This window comes from Lepisosteus platostomus, chromosome 1, assembly GCF_059453375.1.
Source record: "Lepisosteus platostomus isolate fLepPlt1 chromosome 1, fLepPlt1.hap1, whole genome shotgun sequence".
Taxonomy (NCBI): Eukaryota; Metazoa; Chordata; class Actinopteri; order Semionotiformes; family Lepisosteidae; genus Lepisosteus; species Lepisosteus platostomus.
The window spans coordinates 6813014-6831156 of record NC_142611.1 but is presented as its reverse complement, the minus strand read 5'-3'; the positions used below and the strand labels follow the sequence as shown (position 1 = coordinate 6831156).

At 40.6% G+C, this 18143-nt stretch overlaps 2 protein-coding genes and 1 long non-coding RNA gene across 9 annotated transcripts; 2 read left to right on the top strand and 1 right to left on the bottom strand.

Annotated features, from left to right (window-relative positions):
• The first annotated feature begins 4627 nt into the window (after nt 1-4627).
• Nucleotides 4628-7658, top strand: ndufb6 (NADH:ubiquinone oxidoreductase subunit B). The gene is made up of 4 exons (XM_088604161.1): nt 4628-4925; nt 6878-6970; nt 7171-7215; nt 7498-7658. Exons 1-4 carry the CDS (start codon nt 4746-4748, stop codon nt 7567-7569), a joined length of 390 nt encoding a protein of 129 aa, XP_088460287.1. The 5' UTR covers nt 4628-4745; the 3' UTR covers nt 7570-7658.
• Nucleotides 7659-8695: 1037 nt separating this feature from the next.
• Nucleotides 8696-10635, bottom strand: LOC148677618 (uncharacterized). 5 transcript variants are annotated; one of them, XR_015926147.1, is made up of 3 exons: nt 10496-10635; nt 9651-9785; nt 8696-8908 (listed from the first exon to the last, which is right to left on the bottom strand). It is a non-coding gene; the product is annotated as an uncharacterized LOC148677618 (long non-coding RNA). The 5 variants fall into 5 exon arrangements; XR_015926150.1 differs by lacking the exon at nt 10496-10635 and adding an exon at nt 10424-10442; XR_015926143.1 differs by lacking the exon at nt 10496-10635 and adding an exon at nt 10326-10429.
• Nucleotides 10506-16189, top strand: toporsa (topoisomerase I binding, arginine/serine-rich a). 3 transcript variants are annotated; one of them, XM_088603827.1, is made up of 2 exons: nt 10506-10607; nt 12748-16189. In XM_088603827.1, the coding sequence occupies exon 2, from the start codon at nt 12751-12753 to the stop codon at nt 15634-15636; it is 2886 nt and encodes a 961-aa protein (XP_088459953.1). In that variant the 5' UTR covers nt 10506-10607; nt 12748-12750; the 3' UTR covers nt 15637-16189. The 3 variants fall into 3 exon arrangements, with proteins under 3 accessions (XP_088459953.1, XP_088459866.1, XP_088459778.1); XM_088603740.1 differs by lacking the exon at nt 10506-10607 and adding an exon at nt 10625-10762; XM_088603652.1 differs by lacking the exon at nt 10506-10607 and adding an exon at nt 10629-10766.
• Nucleotides 16190-18143: the final 1954 nt, after the last annotated feature.

The following is an 18143-nucleotide window of genomic DNA, read 5'->3' as shown; positions in this document are numbered from 1 at the left end:
AGAATGCATAGTGTGTGCCTTTACGTAATGTGCTTCAAGAGCTGCACAGCAAATTAGTTTCATTGCTACAAGAAATGAAATGTCCTAGCTTTGAAATTCCAAATGTATTATGTCTGTTTGGAGTGGGATTCATATATTTTTAGATGTATTTTATTGATGAATTTCAAAATAAATGTTGTGGTAATCTAGGACGTTTTAGGCTGTGCCACTTGTTATTGCTAAAGTGAAATACAGTTCAGTCCTGAATGAAAGGATGTGCTGGAGAATGAAAGATGGAATTCATTCTAGCAAAAATAGTGGATCAGCTAAGTTTTCCTAAGGGTTTACTACTATGTAGAAGCCTCGCATGTGACCACTTTGCTAAGGCAACAGTAATTCTGTTCAGATGCTAAAAGAATAGTTTGAAAGGTCGCAAAATTAGTCTGTGTAATCAAAGTAGCTTGACTTGACTTTAGAGTAAACGCGTTTGTCTCTGTAAATTCCCTCAGATACTGAAATATAAGCTTCACATACTATAGCAATATTGAAAATCAAGCCATGAAGACAAAGAAGCTTTCAAAACACAGGGATGAAGTGCTGGAGATAGGGAGTAGGTTACTTATCCTTGCAAGTGCATGTCAAAACTATAGAGTAAGAAGTGCAAAGTGCATCAAGCCATGCAGACTCTTCAAATATGAGCAGGGGGACAAGAAGGAAGCTGCTTAGGGCTGCCAATAGTAAGACTACAGTGACTGTGAAAGATCTGCAAAGAGTCACTGTTCATACAATCAACAGTACACCAGCCCCCACACAAACCTGACTGTATGAGTGAGAAGCAAGAAAAAAACATTACAGAAGTCCATCTGAAATCTCATCTGGGATATATTGCAGATATATGGCTGGAGGTCAGACGAGGCAAAAAAATGTTGTTCGAAATGTAAAATGTTCCAACTGGTGCAAGAGTTTGTTCAACGTGGATTTAGAGACCCCAGTGAGTAGAGCGTTACAGTAGTCAATTCAGGAGGAGACAAATGTGTTGATCACCTTTTCAGCCACAGTTAGCGATAACATGGGATGTAGTCTAGCGATAGCTTTGAGGTGAAATAAAGATGTTTTGATAATATGTTGCACATGTGGGTCGACTGTCAAGTCTGAATCATATATCACCCTCCTGTTTTTCAATTTAGACTGAAGTTCAAGTGCAGTGCCATCCACAGATAGGGTTACAGTATTGGCTTTACAGAACTTACACCATGTTTGACATTTAATGTTTTTTTTATTTTATTTTGACCATACACACCAATTCAAGTTTTGTCAGCTTTCAGATTTCAGACTTCTCTTTTATTGAACAGGCCAGCGTAATATCTGATCGGGAGTTTGAAGATTACCACTTGGTCCCCTAGCAGCTGGGTAGAGCTTTGCTGGAAGATTTTCTTTCATGCCTGAGTCCAAATTACATCAATATGTTCTATTTCTTTCCTTGGCACTAAAATATGTCGACCTCCCTGCTACCGGAATCAGCATAAAGATGTGTAACTTAAGAAGTGGACTGGATTGTTTTTAGATTCTCTCAAACACTTGGCTACACAGAGTACATTTCGTGCCAAGAGCAAAGTTACTTTCCTTTCATTCAGAGATAACCATGCTAACTTTTCACTCCAATTCACTATGAACAATTTGAAACTTTAAATATAAGGATTGTATATGTGAATTACTTTAGCCTATAATTGGATAATTATTCAGTTTTAACTGTTGTGGTTACAGCCAAAAAAGAAAACTTTTCTACTCCTTTCTACTTTCCAATACGGCAACAAATAATTTTTCATTTCTCTGAAAATGTTGAATACTGTATGTCTAACATCTTTATGGACACAAGCATGTACAAGTGGAAATTGTGCATCCCACTCAAGATCCTGCCTCATTTCGATTTTACAATCAACAAAGAGAAATGATACTCATCTCTTGAGCCACTGCTTAAAAATTTGATGAAAGACCTGGAGGTAGCACTCCACACAGTTCTTGTTTTTACCGAAACCAGATGTAAAAGTGGATGATAACGTCTCCTATCTTATGATATTAGTGATGTAGTTTCTAGTTAAGGTTAGGATACCATGGATCCACTGACGTGCAGCCCCCACGTGGCTGACGTGCACCAGTGGCATCACAACACAGCAGAACAGGCAGAGAAAAGAGAAACTGATTTACCAATTGAGATAAGAGATAAGGAAGAACTTTAGGCCAGATTGTGCAAGTCCAGAGAGGAACATTAGCTGGGACACAGCTTCTCTTTGAAAAGGGCAATAAAATCCTGATCAAGCAGTTACGACCTCACTTTAACATCTCATCCTATGTTGTTATACAGCAGTCACCATTCTTGGGCATGGGTTTTGGAAGCATCTGACAACTGACGTATTTAGGCCGGCAACACGGGTGCCAATAATAACATCATGTATAAAACTGTAACGATATTTCAAAAATAATCCTTTTTTAACTTTGTGGAAATGTTATTTTTTATACAGATAAAAGTTCTTTTTTGTTCACATATGAACACAATGCAAAGATGGCAGATGAAGAGCAAAGAGTCATTCTCACTCAAGTGTTTTTTAGCGCCTCTATCTGCAACACTAATTTATTAAGACAAATTTTCCTGGTTCTTTATATGATATCATTTCAGAGGAGGAGAGTGTACTCTCGGTAGAGGTCAGGGCTACAGTAAGAAGGTTCTGGTTTATTCACTTTAACATACTGCCATCTTGTTGTAATTATTGTTACTACGGGTGGCTCAATTAGAGACTACCTAGACAGGACGTGCCTTCTGAGTCTTTGAGGTCTTAATAATAATAATAATAATAATAATAATAATAATAATAATAATTGCTTACACTTATATAGCACTTTTCTGGACAATCCACTCAAAGCGCTTTACAGATAATGGGCACTCCCCTCCACCACCAATGTGCAGCTCCCTGCTGGCCCCACTAATACCTCTTCCAGCAGCAGCCTTAGTTTCGCCCAGGAGGTCTCCCATCCAGGTACTGACCTTCTTTTTCTTTTCCCATTTACAACCGTTTTTTGTGCAATATATGCCAGGGACCTGTGCAATATATTTACATCTATATTTATATCTATATCTATATTTACATCTATATTTATATTCATATGTGTGATACGATTTTTCTGTGCACTGTTCTGTTCTAGTCTGTTCTTTGTGTGTCCGGACTGTGAGTAACTCTTGTATTGTATTGTATGTATTGTACTATTATTATATAATTTGTTACACTGTGGCTGTGTTGTGTGTGTTAAGCTGCTGTTGCACTGCAATTTCCCCCACGGGATCAATAAAGTATCCATCTTAACTTCAGTGGGTTGTCAGTTGTGAATTGCAGGGTGATATGACTGCTGGTCTTGTAGTAGCTGATCCGAAAAAATGTTTATGTAAGAAGCAGATAATTAGCAATGTTTAAGGAAGCACGAGAATTAAAATAATTGGAAACTCAAAGATAATAATATACTAATACCTATCAACTCAAAAGAGCCGTGCACCCCAGCCGGGCGCTCTTCGGCCGCAACGCCAGGCGAGGGCGCTACAGCCCATAAGGAATCTTTGTAAACCCCATCTTATCCCTCCTTGTCTATCTTTTTGGAATGCAATGTTGGAAAATATAAACTGGAAATTAGTTTGGACAACTCCTGATAGATATTGTATTACAAATAAAGTTAAAGAGATATCGTTTAAAATTGTTAAAAAGTTTTATCGAGTTAAATTAGTACTCTCTAAATTTAGGCAAGAGCAGGATGATTTGTGTTTTTTGTCGGGCATTCAAAGGTGTTTTTTAGATTTAATTTAGATTTAAGGATTTTGATATTTTGTTGTACTGTGTAAGAGCAAATTTGGGAAAAGAGCATATTTATAGTAAATGTATTAGTCATTCTGGGTAAATTTCACATTCATAAATCAAAATGGTCCATTAATACTCCCTTTTTTAGTACTTTTGAGATGGAGTTGAAACCATTTAAATTTTATTTACAATTTTGAAAAATGCTAAAGCAGGAAAACATTTGATATTTGTAAAAATATATCATTTGGTCATATAATAATCTACTTCATTACCTCTGGCAGTTAATTGTTTTTTTTCTGTTTGTGTTTTTTTCTCTTGTATCTGTTTCTGCTCCTCTAATTGTACTTGCATTTGTAAATTCTTTACAGTTAATAAAACTTTTACAAGCTCGTCACATGACCTGAGACAGTCACACGATCCCAGAAAGACACAAGACATACTTTCCGACTTTCGATCGCTTACAGAAATTGGCATAAAACATTTGTTGAATGATGAATTCTGAGTATTCGCATTTTTTATTTTTTTCCTTACGCTAATCAAATGCAAAAAGCCTTAAAGACATGAAGTCGCACTATTAAGGCTGTGGGAAATCGATGCTTCCGAGAGGCAGTCAGCATTTTCCACTACGTCTGAATTGCATATGTGACATACAGTTGTTGCTCAATTCCGTTCAACGAAATCTTAAGTCTTAAACTGTCCTCAATTAATTCCTTTCACAAGACATGAATCTGCCTTCCTCCTCTTTGAAGGGTTTGTGTGTTTCCCTCCACGCCGGTAGGCGTCTCTGTCACCCAACACCGAGACGTGCAAGAGCGACGGCGTGATGTCATCTCCAGGCGACAGAGCGCTGCTCAGCTGTCCTCTGTCTTCTTGGTGTAAGGTCGGTGTTTTTACTAGAATTTGCGGGGTGATCGTACCAGCTTCAGGATGCTGGGGTACACTACGGACCAGAGGCTTCGCATGCAGCAGCTGGTGAAGCTGCGGCGACAGTGGCTGAAGGACCATGAGCTGAGCCCCCGAGAGCCCGTCCTGCCCCCCGCAAAACCGGGACTTGTGGAGAAATTCTGGTTACGGTTTCTGGAGCCCAGAAGCCTGTGGAGGCTTTACGTGAGTAGATACGAAAGAACGCTCCTGTTCAGTAGAACCCCGTGTGCTTGCTTTTCGGGGTTACCTTGCTTACGTCCGATCTAGGCCGATTACTCGTCTTGCTCTGTGTGTGCTCCCTAGTGGTGTAACTTTCCCCTGCAGATTTCCGACTGGGGGATGACATTGTCTTACACTGTACAGTATTGCAGTATTGCATTCGCGTCCTGACCTGTTGAAGACAATTACCTTCTCAGTGGGCATATCAAAAAACTGTCTGTCCGCCCAGTTAAAGCTTGGTGCCTTTGTTCATTGAGAACCGTTTCATGAATTGTGACGAGAATCGAAGTACGCCTAATAATGACTGTCCTCGTCTTAAAAACAACAACAACAATAATATATAACTTAAATACAGCCACAGCTTATTAGATCCGAGAACAGGAGGCATTTTTAAACTAAAGCGTTTCAGGAGATTGGAACAAGCTGCCCAGCCATGTTGGTAAAGCTGACGCTGATATACCCTGGACTCTTGCAAGAAAGGTCTGCATGATATCCGTACAACAGTTAGCCAATATCTGCTTGACCGGCTGAATGGCCTCTGCCTTTGTAAACTTTATGTTCGCAGGCAAATGAAGAGGAAGGTCTAGTGATGGGATGCACAGTTTTATACTTGCTGCTGTAGGCCTCGTGGATAATCCCAGCAGATTCTCAGATGTGTGGTGGAGGACTGTCGCTGGCAATACATGTCTTTAATTCAGTAATGTGGCTCGGGTTTGAGTCACTTGAGTTCGGCCTGAGCAATGTTGTTGAATGCTGTTTTGTGTCATGGTATTGTATCGTTGCTGTATTGTATTATTGTCATAGTAATGTTATATGAATATGAGCTGTTGATGTACAAAATTTCCTTAGGGGCAATGAAGACTAATTCAATTCAATTCAATGTATGAATGTATCAGCAACCCTGTGATAGGTTGGTCAGCTTATTAAAGAACACAGAAAATCATCATTTCCCCTCTCTACTTGATTTTGCTAAATGGTGCAATGAGTTCTCTTTGAAGTCAAAATCTAGAAACAAGTTATTGATTTTAGGGAAAATGCAATACCCCTGGCTCTGTGGCTAAGGATCTGTGCCTGTGGCTGGAAGGTTGCTGGTTCATATCCCGCAGCCGGCAGAGGGATCCTACTCTGTTGGGCCCCTGAGCAAGGCCCTTAACCCCAACTGCTCCAGGGGTGACGTATAAATGTCTGACCCTGTGCTCTGACCCCAAGCTTCTCTCCCTGTCTGTGTGTCTCATGGAGAGCAAGTTGGGGTATGCGAAAAGACAAATTCCTAATACAAGAACTTGTATATGGCCAATAAAGTGATCTTATCTTACCTGCTGTAATTAATGGTCTGTGGAGAAAATTGTCAGTGACTACCAAGTACTTGGGAGTGGACTTGCAGATAAAAACCTAAGACTGGACAAATGTGACACCATTTAGAAAAAGACCAACAGAGACTCTTTTTTTTCCTTCTGAAACTCACCTATTTCTAGAACAATTTTAAGAACTATAAATATTTTTAGAAATATTTTAACACTTTTTTTTATAAGACATTTATTGAAAGTGTCTTATCACACTGTCTCAGTTGTTGGTTTGGCAGCATTAGTGTCATTAAATGAATTGAGTTGGGGGAAAATTAGTGAAAATAAGTAGCAAAATAATTGTGAAAAATCAAATTAGATATCCTCTACAAACAAAAAGTTGTACAGAAGGCCAAGAGCATTATGAGGTGTGTGTCTCACCCCCTCCATTCTGAATTTAAACTTGTCACATCTGGGAGATGCCTCTGTGTCCCCGGGTGTAAAAGGAATCTCAAGTATTGACTGTCTTCCTTATTCTTATTTTTGTACTGCGGTGTGTCATAACATAATTTTCCCCAGAGGATAATAATAAGCTTGAATTGAACTATTTTTAACACAAGCCTTTCTTTTCAGACTTATAAAGCCTACCGGGTTGGAAAATGGTCCTTAACTCAGCTGATAATTCCTGCTTGGATTTGTCATTATTATGTCAAGTATCATGTTGCGGTAAGTTTGGGATGTACTAAATACAAATATAAATTGCCATCACAATTGGCAGATGAGTAGCAGCACAAAGCCATTTTTCTTTTAGAATATATTATAGTATGTAACTATGTATTGGCTACCTGTGTATTTCATTTTAATACAGCTTTGCATGCAGTTATGGATTCTAATGATCTGTTCTTCATTTGTTCTCTTTATTCTAGATGAAACCATATGGTATTGTAGAAGCAAAACCAAGGCTGTTCCCTGTAAGTGTTATTTACCTTGTCTAGTATCCCATGTCTTATGTAGCGCTTAATAGTGTTTGAATACTGAAAATCTGCATATGGAAGACTAATCCGTTGTGCCTTCACTTTCATCTCCAAATTCATTGACAAACATTTGTGTGAACTAGGATGTCAGCCAAATAAGGTTCATAAGGAAATTAATGCTGAAGGCAATTCAGCATGTTGAAGTTAGTTATTCTGGAGGAAGCAGGTATGAAAGTGTTGAGCAATCCCGTGTGATTCGTATTGCTTGATTTATTTTAGGGGGACACAATCATGGAAACTGGAGAGGTCCTTCCTCCCTTCCCGGAAATGGAAAGCTTTGGACACCACTGAACAAGTTCCTAAAAGACAGAAAAAGCCACGTGTACTTTTCTGAGGTTAAAAGGATTTTATTTAACAATAAAACTAATTTACAAATGCCACCTTCATTTTATTTGTCCATTTTCTGTTTTGTGCCATGTACAGTTGATCTGTTTGAGTTGAAATCCTACAACAGAAGGGGCAGCAAATCCTAACCTTAACAGATCGTGTGGCGGACAAACATCAGAAATACAGAGATTGTACTTCTCTCACCTAAGTTTATTTACCTAAGGATTTTAATTTTCATAAATGTTAATTCAGGGTATTTTCAATGCCTACTTAGAAGTTACACAAACTGCATGATCAGTCTTGAGCCTTTACAGTGTCAATTACTCCCAGCAGTTAGGTTAGGATATAAAGTATAGGATTGTCTTATCTAAACAGCCATTAAGATACTTTTCCCAAATTAAGGACTAAAACCCTTTATCACTGCCTGAATAATAAATTGTTAAAACTTTAAAGCTACTCTTCAGCTTTCTCTCTTTTAGCTTTGGTCTTAATTGCCTATTTAATGGGGTATCTTGATGGCTGGGTAAGGTCTTGAAAAAAGTATGAAAGTCCCAATTGATTGTCCTGCAATGAAGTAGAGAAGGCATACTTTTAACACGCATAAAGATCACAAAGTTCTAAATAATCTTTGTTAAACCAGAAGATTGAAATGCTATGACACTATATGGATTCTTTTTAAACCACAATGAAGCATATTAAGAACATTCTGTGTTGATCTTCAGTGGTGCACAAGTACTTCGAGCTGCAAATACTTTGGATCCCAGAGGGACATCGTGGATATAGCTATCGTTTAGGAGGATTTTGCTGGTCTACAGAGATGTGCATGGAGTACTGACATACAGAAAACATGATGGATTAATACCCTCATTCATTTCCTTTTTTTTTACTATATAATGTTAGCATGCCCTAAGGGGTTTGGCAGCCAGTTGACCTTGGACACCTAGAGGTTTTTTTTCTTCTTACTAAGGAGTTTTTGGTTCCTCTCCTCTGTTGTCTTCTGTTCTGTATTCACAAAATGTATGGTTACTTGCATTAAGTGCCTTGTTGTGAAAGGTGCTATATAGACATAAATTGAATTGAATACAGTTCATTCCATCTCGCAGAAAGTTTATTTATCCATAAGGTTAATCTTCCTTTTGCAGGTTGGTCTGGGTGGTACATTTAACCCCCTCTGTCCACATGCCTCAGTTCCTCAGGGACTTCAGTTATTGATCTTGAATTGCTTTTCCAGCTGCCACTGTGCTGCTATTCTCGTTCCATATATGACGTATCCCCAGGACAGGAGTACCACTGCCAAGAGTACCTTAGAAATAAAACCATTAAACTTCAACATACGTTTTTTAATGAATTTGTATGAAAATGCTTGCTGTATAAATCACACTGAAAATTAAATCTCTTGCCCCCTGAATAATCACTAATAAGAGTTGAATGCTTTTTCCATAATTTGAAAACAAAAATACTGGAAACTATGAACAGTAACAGTTGCCATAACTGGCTTTTAAAACTTATGTTTTTTTACAATATTACAAATAGTATTTAAAATATACATTTATAATATGTCTGAACAGCAAAATCTGCACACAGTTTTGCCGGAACTTCACGGGAGTAGATAGTTTTTTTTAAAAAAAATTGATTTCCATTGATTTAAACCTGAGACTAATTTGTTGAGAATCGTAAAACTAATAAATGGCTCAGAACGGACTTTCTGAAGATACTGAACACTGAAATACATCCATCCGTTTTACTAAATGTTAAGACTTGAGTTCCCCCCCAATAGTTGGTTTTAAGCCACTTAAAGTAGGAAACATAAAATAAATATTTGAATAAGCTGTGCATTAGGGTAAGACGCTTACAGTTTGAATTTATAACAACACGGGGAGTTTGAATGCTCAGAGTTCACATACAGGGGCAAAAAACAACATCGCAACAGAACTGATCAACTCCCTGTCCTTTTTAAACGGTGCAATTTTACAGAAGCGAACCTAAAAACTATATTCTCGATTTCATTACGTACATTATGAAGGACAGGTTTGTCGGTCACTTACGAGTGAGTACATCCTGTCGAGAGCTCTGCGGCTGACATAAATCATGTTGTCTCACATCAGGAACACCTTGTACCCGCCTGGCACCTCCGGACAGCTTCTGTCTAATAAATTTTCACAAGTAGCAACAGCCTTTGTCTAAAAAAACGACACCATCAACACGCTGCGGGTTAGTCCGAGTAAACACCGCCTTGCATTGCGGAAAGCCAACTGATTTCCAAAGATACTTCACCCACAGCGCCACCGGGCGTCAGCTATTTTAATGCCCAAATCTTATTTTTTTACATATGAATCCGCAAATGCAAGATTTAGCCAATTATTTAGCTCGTTGAAGCTACGAACATTATTCACTGTCGATATTAGATATTTGGAATACGCAAATAAAACCACTTGTGAACAATATTCAAAGGGTAGGATAATGCCTTAAGTTGAGATTCATTCATAAAACCCTGTATGTTGTTCTAATTAGTTTAGTAATAAACAGTCAGCATGACTGTAAGTAAACAAAACAGGTCGCACTGTCACTAACATGATTTGTATTACTTCCACATTTTTTTCCGCTTATACTCTCCGTATAGATGTAGACTCCGCCGCTTTTCCCCGTGGGAGACGTCAGTCCAATCGTACACTGTGTCTTAAGAGTAACTCCTGAGAGAGAAATCATATTGTCACCCATACTTCTGTGTGTATGAATTAGTGTTCTCATATTGTCGCTGCTGACGAATAAGCAGTTGAAAGCGACTCAAAACTGCGCGGTCACGGGTGGGTGACCCCACCAGAGGCCCTGTACGCGTTGGCTCCTCCGGGCCGCCAGGGGGCAGGAGCGTCACGGCCTCCCCTTCGCTTACCGAGCCCTCCCTCCCCGTCTCGCAGCGCAGGCCTAAAACTGCAGGCTCGCTGTGGGGAGAAATTGTTGTATCCATAACACGGAGATCGGCGATTTTTTTGTCATCTTGGTAGGTGAGAATGACGTTTAACTTTGAAGTCTGTCCTACATGACGTTTGATTGTGATGTCTGTGACGGGTGACCGTTTCCTCTGACGCACCGTGCCCGCGAAAGACCGGCGCAGTGACATAAAAAAGCAAAACTTAAAAGAGCCACTCAGCTGCTCTTGGTAGGTAAGAAAGCTTTTGCTCTGCCTATTCTTTCTTGTATATCTTTCATATCGTTTGCTAGTTCAGTTTTAAGGAACTATGGTGGGCTAACGAGTTGTGTATTGATACGTATTGGTTATCTAGTTCCTAGGCGGGGTTAAGACTACGAGATGCTATTTCGGGAAATAACCCAGTCACTTAGGCCTCTACAGTGCGAAAAGAGGGGTTATTATGGTTATTATGTACCAACAATATTTCAGTAGATATTTAGTATTTCAGTAGATATTTAGCCAATGTGTGCATAATGGTATCTGCCATGTTTAACCAGGTCGGGGGAGAAGTGGCAGTCTAATCAAAATGTCTTCCAGTACTTGTTCCCAGGTCTTTCCGGGGGTGCAGATAGGAAAATGACAATCGATAGTTTTTTGTTGCGTGTGGTTCCTAGATTTCAACACGGAATCACGTTTGTGGACGGCGACGCCTGCACTGTGTTGGTTATCGAGAGTCAGCCGGAATGTCACTGTGTCAGTGTCAGTTCCGCTGGCTCAATGTCCAGCCTGCTTTCGCTGTAATACTAGTTTTTAAGGAATAATACAGGCAGCCTGCTCAAAGTTCACAGTACTGTATTTATTTTTAGCTGTGTTAATTGTATTTTAGCATATTTTCTGGCACACATACAGTACATGTACCCATAAACATACTGTACAGTTGTGTAGTTTATTTTACAATGGGAGGCTTTATGCCTCTAGGGTTTGATGAACGTTTGTCGTTTTGGTGAAATATATCGTTACGGTCTAGTAAAAAAAAAAATAGCACTTATTTAATTTTGCCAAAGTATTTATTGAACGGCATATATAGAATGCTTAAAATATTAACAGGTTTGTTCAAGTCGTCGTATCGTTTATATAACCGAGATAAGCTAGGTTCGTAAGAGAAGGAGACATGGCGAAATTTCAGTGACGTCTGGATACGTCAGACTGTCTATATTTCTGCATTTACTGTAAAAAAATGGAGCAGAAATGCCAAAACGATTTGCATGCTCATCCAAAACAAGTACATTTGTTTTGAGGAGTTACATAAAGTAAATCTAATGATTTCGGTAATACACAACTGCAAAAAATACACTTTTTGGCACACAGAGCTGTTTTAAGTAGTAGTGTCTTTTGCCGTTCTTGTCTGTGAGCCTCAGTCACTGGGACAGTTTCAGCAGCATCAGGTGCCACACTAGGATATCTTTTCCAGTGGCATATAATACAGAAGTTATGTTATCCAAGACGATAGCCTCATTATTTATAGTTGAATTCTTGTCAGACTGTATAATACTTAGTTTTGTGCAAAGTAAAATGTCTAAGGAGGCCTATTTAATTAAATGTTTTGGTCACACTAACCCGATATTTGAGGTGTGAAAGGTATTCATACTTTTCAGATGCTTAATCTGTGAGATAGCGTGAACTAGAACATAAGAAATGTGTTCAAACAAATCAGATGTCATTCAACCGATCTTTCTTCTTTGGTTTCTAATAGCTTAATGAACTAAATGTACTTGGACTCTGAGGCATTCATGATTGTTTATTGGAACGAACTTCTTAATTAAGTAGGAACAGAACTTTTCTTTTTAATTAAAAAGACTCATTATTATTGAATACAACAAAGTTGTGGCATTGTTCTTCAATTTGCAGGGTTTCAAGATCTTTTTTCCTTGATTTGTAAGCCTTTTGGCTGACTGCTAAAAGCTGAGACATCTACAAATGCACTGATATGTGGATGCATTGTTGATGTCCCTTTTATTTCTAAACACCTATATTTCAATCTAGTATTTAAGGAATGATTTCACTCCAGCTAATACCTGTTTTAATTATTATTGCACTTTATGATGTTTTTTTGTGGTTTGAAATTCTCTGTTATTTTTAAGATATTGAAAAAAGACTGCACAACACTGGGGTATATTATAGTGTTGAAATATACTTTATAAATTGTAACACGCTTTTGTTTTTTTATTTTTGAGGTGATGGCATCTACCAAGAAGAAGTTGAGGATGCGCAAGAAGTTTTCCCCCAAAGATGGAGCCGGCAAAGTGTCACAGACTGTATTGGTGGAAGCATCTCCAGACTCCAAATGCCCCATTTGCCTGGACAAATTCAACAACATGGCACACTTGGACCGCTGCCTTCACAAGTTCTGCTTCCGGTGCATACATGAGTGGTCCAAAAACAAAGCAGAGTGCCCGCTATGCAAGCAGCCTTTCAACTCCATCTTCCACACCGTAAAAGCCGAGGACGACTTCAAGGAATTCGTCCTGCGCCCGACGGAAAACGGCTCTTTTGGCAGCCCAGACGGGCATCGGTTCAGGTACCGCACCACCTTGACAAGAGAGCGCAGGCAGTTCAATCCCCCGAGGAGGACATCGCCACCCCCAGACAATGGGGTGATGTTTGAAAGCCTGAGCAGTGCCTCCGCGCAGCAGCACAACAGAGGAATTCACCGCATGATGCTGAGGCTGGCTGCAAGGAGGAGAGCCCAGATTGAGGGAAGGTCTGTGCGTCACATGCGGGAACAAGAGATCATCAACTTCAGGCGGGCTCTGTATCGCACTGGCGTGCGGGTAAGGAGTGTCCGAGATGGGGGGCGCTATCGGGACATCTCTGCTGAATTCTTCCAGAGGAACCCAGCTTGTCTACACCGTCTCGTGCCCTGGCTGAAAAGGGAGCTGACTGTGCTTTACGGTGCTCATGGCTCTCTGGTGAACATTGTGCAACACATCATCATGTCCCGCATCACTAGATACAACATGGAAGACCAAGCCATCCAGGATGAGCTGCGGCCCTTCTTGCTGACTCGCACTGACCACTTCCTACATGAGTTTATCAGCTTTGCACGGTCCCCTTACAATATGGATGCCTATGACCAGCATGCCATTTATGACTGCCCTGCACCGTCTTATGAAGAAGGCAGCAGCTCGGACTCATCAGTCATCACCATTTCGGCCGATGAAGCTGATTCTGGAGAGCGGAATCGCCCTTCCCTCAGCGTGGCAGGCAGTGGTTTGAGCCAAGCGCCGTGGGACGATGAAACTCCTGGCCCATCTTACTCAACAGTAGAACAGGTACAGCTGCCCTCACGGTCTGTCAGTGAATCAGAGTCTGAGAGCAGCAGAGAGGAAGAAAGGGCACCTGGGCCTTCTCGGCAACAGAGCAATCAAGTAAAAACTGATCCAGCCAGCAATGAAGGTGGCAATGCCTCATCAGGTGAAGAAGACTGCGTGATTGTGGGTTATGTCAAGCCAATGGCTGAAAGGACACCTGAACTTGTCCAGCTGTCCTCTGATTCTGAAGAGTCTGTCAACAATGAAACTGCAGAAGTACCAGAACAACCTGAACACATTAGATTCTGTAGCATTAGTCCACCGTCTACTGTATGCTCCTCACTGTCTAAAGACAAATCTCCAGACAGATGTGATCAATCCAGCAAGATGTCGGAGAGGAAAGACCAAGATCGGTCATCATTTGGTGAAACAGAAAGGCAGCCTTCTGAACGCAGGAGTTCACCTTCAGCAGACAGAGAGAGGGCTTCGAGAGAGAAAGACAGAAGCAGTTCAAAACATTACAGCAAAGACAGACATGCTTATGAGGATGACCGAAGGCGACACAGGCAAAACAGGTCAAGAGAGAGAACAAGGTCACGGAGCAAAGAAAGGTCTCATCATAGGAGCAGGAGGAGATCTCGAAGCAGAGAACGGAGTTGGTCAGTAAGGAGCCCAACCATATCGATAAACAGCGATAGCACGCTTTCAAGAAGCAGGCAGCATTCAAGATCACGCAGTAGAGACTATCCTTCCTCTAGGGATGCTATATGGCCCATAAGTCGGGACAAGGACTACAGCTACTCTAGACACAACCATGAGAAATCTTATTCATACCACTGGGACTCCTACAGTCGCTACAGCAGAGACAGAGATAACAGCGATTCATTGTATGTGCAGAACAGGTCCTATTACACTAGTTACTGCATGAGCCCAGGCTATGGCGCCTGTTCTCGCTCCAGAAGTAGAAGCCGCAGCAGTCACAGGGATTCCCACCACCGCCGGGAAAGGAGGCGTTCAAGAACTTTGTCCAGCACAAGTTCCCGGGAATCCCACGGAGCTCACCGAAGATCAAGGCTTGAAAAACCAAGTGGGAAAAGGAAATACAAGACTCGCCATTTGGAGGCAACCTCCAAAGACAAAGCATCCAAGTCGCACGTATCCTCCTCATCCAGCCTCCGGGAGAGGAAGGAGAACAGCGAAAGACATCACAAGAAGTCCCGAAGGAAGAGCCGAAGCCCGAGTGTGGAGATCGTATACGAGGGGAAGGCCACGGGAGAGAGCCGGCGGCACCACAAGAAGAAGAAGAAGCACAAAAAGAAAAGCAGGAGGCACAGAAGCAAGGACAGAGCACCTCAGAGATCGCCGACTGTTATCACCATCGACAGTGACAGTGACGGCAGTGTGAGAGGCAAAGATTGCCAGATCAATGAAAATGAGGTTTCTACCACTACTGGCAGCTGTACTGAGACCACTGTGCTTGAAACTAGCTTGCAAGTCACTGAGGAGCGAGAGCTGTCAGTTGATCAGGACAGTCATGGGGACGTGGTGAAGACTGAGGCAGCCTCTGTAATAGATGGTCTAATCAGTGACAAGTGTGACATTATGTGTAGTGTAATTGCACAGACATCCTTTGCCTTGGAGGGTGATGCAAGTAGCTCAAGCCCTTCGAACGCCAGGGAACGCCACTCTTTGGAGCAGAGGGATTCAGGAAACTCCACAGAAGCAGAGGCAGTGCCCTTGGCTACTGGTTCTCAGACTGAATGTCCAAATGAGAGCCCTCACCTGAACCATGCCTTCACCCCCCCTCCTTAGACGTTCCACCCTTTCTGGGTACATGGACATCATGAATTGAACTGCCAATTAAGCAAAAGTGCATACAAAAATAAAATTGTTCGGAGATCAAATTCTCTTTTTTTTAAAACAGGTGCATCTTATGAAAGTATCTTTATGTAATCGGTGATATTCCCTCAAAAACACCCAGATGTAAAGTTTAGTGATTTTATCCATTTTATCCTTTCACTCTAGACTTGAGAATATGTAAATTTTCCACTTCACCATTTACACGTTATTGAGCCTGTGACTTGATAACTGAAGGTGTACAAACCATTCCAGTCACTTTTAGAAGTTGTACAGACAGTGTACAGTCATTCTCAGGGAAAAGACTTGACAAATAGCTGCTTTTCACAATGGTGATAGTGACCTTCAAGCATTATTCTTGAGGTAATGCGAAATGGAGCAGTTGTGGATTTTGTTTAAATACTGCGTGTACCATATTTTAGTCGCATAAAGACTACGTTTTGGACTGAGGACAGTTGAACTTCCACCTTGCAAGAATTGTTATAAAAGAAATAAATGTTTAAAACAAGTCTTTTTTTTTTAAGTTGCAATGTATCTAGAGCTTTGCTTTTGCTGTGGTCAGTGAGCGTGCTCAGCCCTCAGTCGAGGGATGTCTTAAAATCGACAGCCTCGTTCTTGCAGTTCTTCTCTTTTTGTCCCATTACAAAATACTAATTTTTATTCACATTGTAGCAAAATGACATGATTTTGTTAGTTTAAAAGGTTTATTTTAGACTTTTTATATCTATCCCAATAAGCTTCCTTTCCATTTTTTTTTTACCAGAACCACTTTTGCTACAGAACCAAATTTAAAAAAAAAATACTTTGAAATACAAACATATCTCCAGCCTGGCTGGCTAGTTGGATTAAATGGTTATGATCAAATGAATAAGAATTGGACAAATTGACATAACGGGGGACTAGACACTCAAGTGAAGCATCGATTTTTATTCTGTCGACAAAAAATTAAAAAGTAAAAAGCCTGGAAAAAGCTAAGGTTACAGTGATTTATGAGACTGTTATAAACTGTTTTTTAAAGTGATTAATAGCATTATTTATTGCAAATAAGATATATTTGATTGTTATCTCCCTTTTAATCCTTCATCTGACTTGGTGTTTCTTAAAGAACAGTTTTTATATAAACTGCATGTTCTTAATTTTAATTTTAATTTCACCTGCCCCCTTTCTTACAATCCTACATCACCTTGCTTCCAGTGTCAGTGGGAGGAAGTGGGTGTATCATGGTGTTTTAAGATACAAATGTCAAGGTGACAAGCCTGAGAATAGCAGTGGAACGTGATGTGATTCGTGGTGTGAATTGATAATCCTATAAGTACCTGTTATTTTTTATTTACTTTTTAGATTTTTCGAGTTTTATCTTTCAATAAGTGTTTCGTTGGGGGATGTAATATAAATGAAGGAAAATTTCTAAAATGTACTGTAGATTAATATATTGACTTGTGCCAGCAGCCATATCTAATGAAGAAATGAGTTTACAGGGTCATCTCTTTCTAAATGCACAGACTGGTTGTTTGGAAGTTTTCAGGGGGTTTCCTTTGGGAAGTCATCGCAGCCCCATATCTTCAACCAAGTATCGTGCACATATTCCTAAGTCATTACTTACCAGCAGCCATATCACCCTGCAACTCACAACTGGCAACCCACTGAAGCTCAGCAGGTGTGAGCCTGGTCAGTACCTGGATGGGAGACCTCCTGGGAAAAACTAAGGTTGCTGCTGGAAGAGGTGTTAGTGGGGCCAGCAGGGTCCATGTGGATCCTAATGCCCCAGTATAGTGATCGGGACACTATACTGTAAACAGGCGCCGTCCTTCGGATGAGACGTAAAACCAAGGTCCTGACTCTCTGTGGTCATTAAAAATCCCAGGGGGTTTCTCGAAAAGAGTAGGGGTGTAACCCCGGCGTCCTGGCCAAATTTCCCATTGGCCCTTACCAATCATGGCCTCCTAATAATCCCCATCTATGAATTGGCTTCATTACTCTCTGCTCTCCTCCCCACTGATAGCTGATGTGTGGTGAGCGTTCTGGCGCACTATGGCTGCCGTCGCATCATCCAGGTGGGGCTGCTCATTGGTGGTGGTGGAGGGGAGTCCCCATTACCTGTAAAGCGCTTTGAGTGGAGTGTCCAGAAAAGCGCTATATAAGTGTAAGCAATTATTATTATTATTATTATTATTATTATTATATTATTATTATTACTTCAAATTACAGCTTTTGCAAAGTCAGGTAACTACAGTTCATTGTGACACATTAAGAGTCACAGCCCAGCCACGGAAAAGCAAATCTGCTAGATCATGCTTTGTTTCTGACCACAAAATGACCACGCTCCCCCGAGGGGCTGCAGTAAGGAAAGCCCCCATCTCTAAAAAACAGTTCAGGATGCAAAAGACTAAAGACACTTCATTCATAAAACAGCAGCCCTTTATTCCTGACTGTCAGCTCAAAATACCGATAAAATAGGAACC

Coding starts and splice junctions, on each gene's coding strand:
- ndufb6 (XM_088604161.1), top strand. CDS start 4,746: ATGCTGGGGTACACTACGGACCAGAGGCTTCGCATGCAGCAGCTGGTG. Junction 4,926..6,877: donor GAAGCCTGTGGAGGCTTTAC/GTGAGTAGATAC, acceptor CTTTCTTTTCAG/ACTTATAAAGCCTACCGGGT. Junction 7,216..7,497: donor CAAAACCAAGGCTGTTCCCT/GTAAGTGTTATT, acceptor GATTTATTTTAG/GGGGACACAATCATGGAAAC.
- toporsa (XM_088603827.1), top strand. CDS start 12,751: ATGGCATCTACCAAGAAGAAGTTGAGGATGCGCAAGAAGTTTTCCCCC.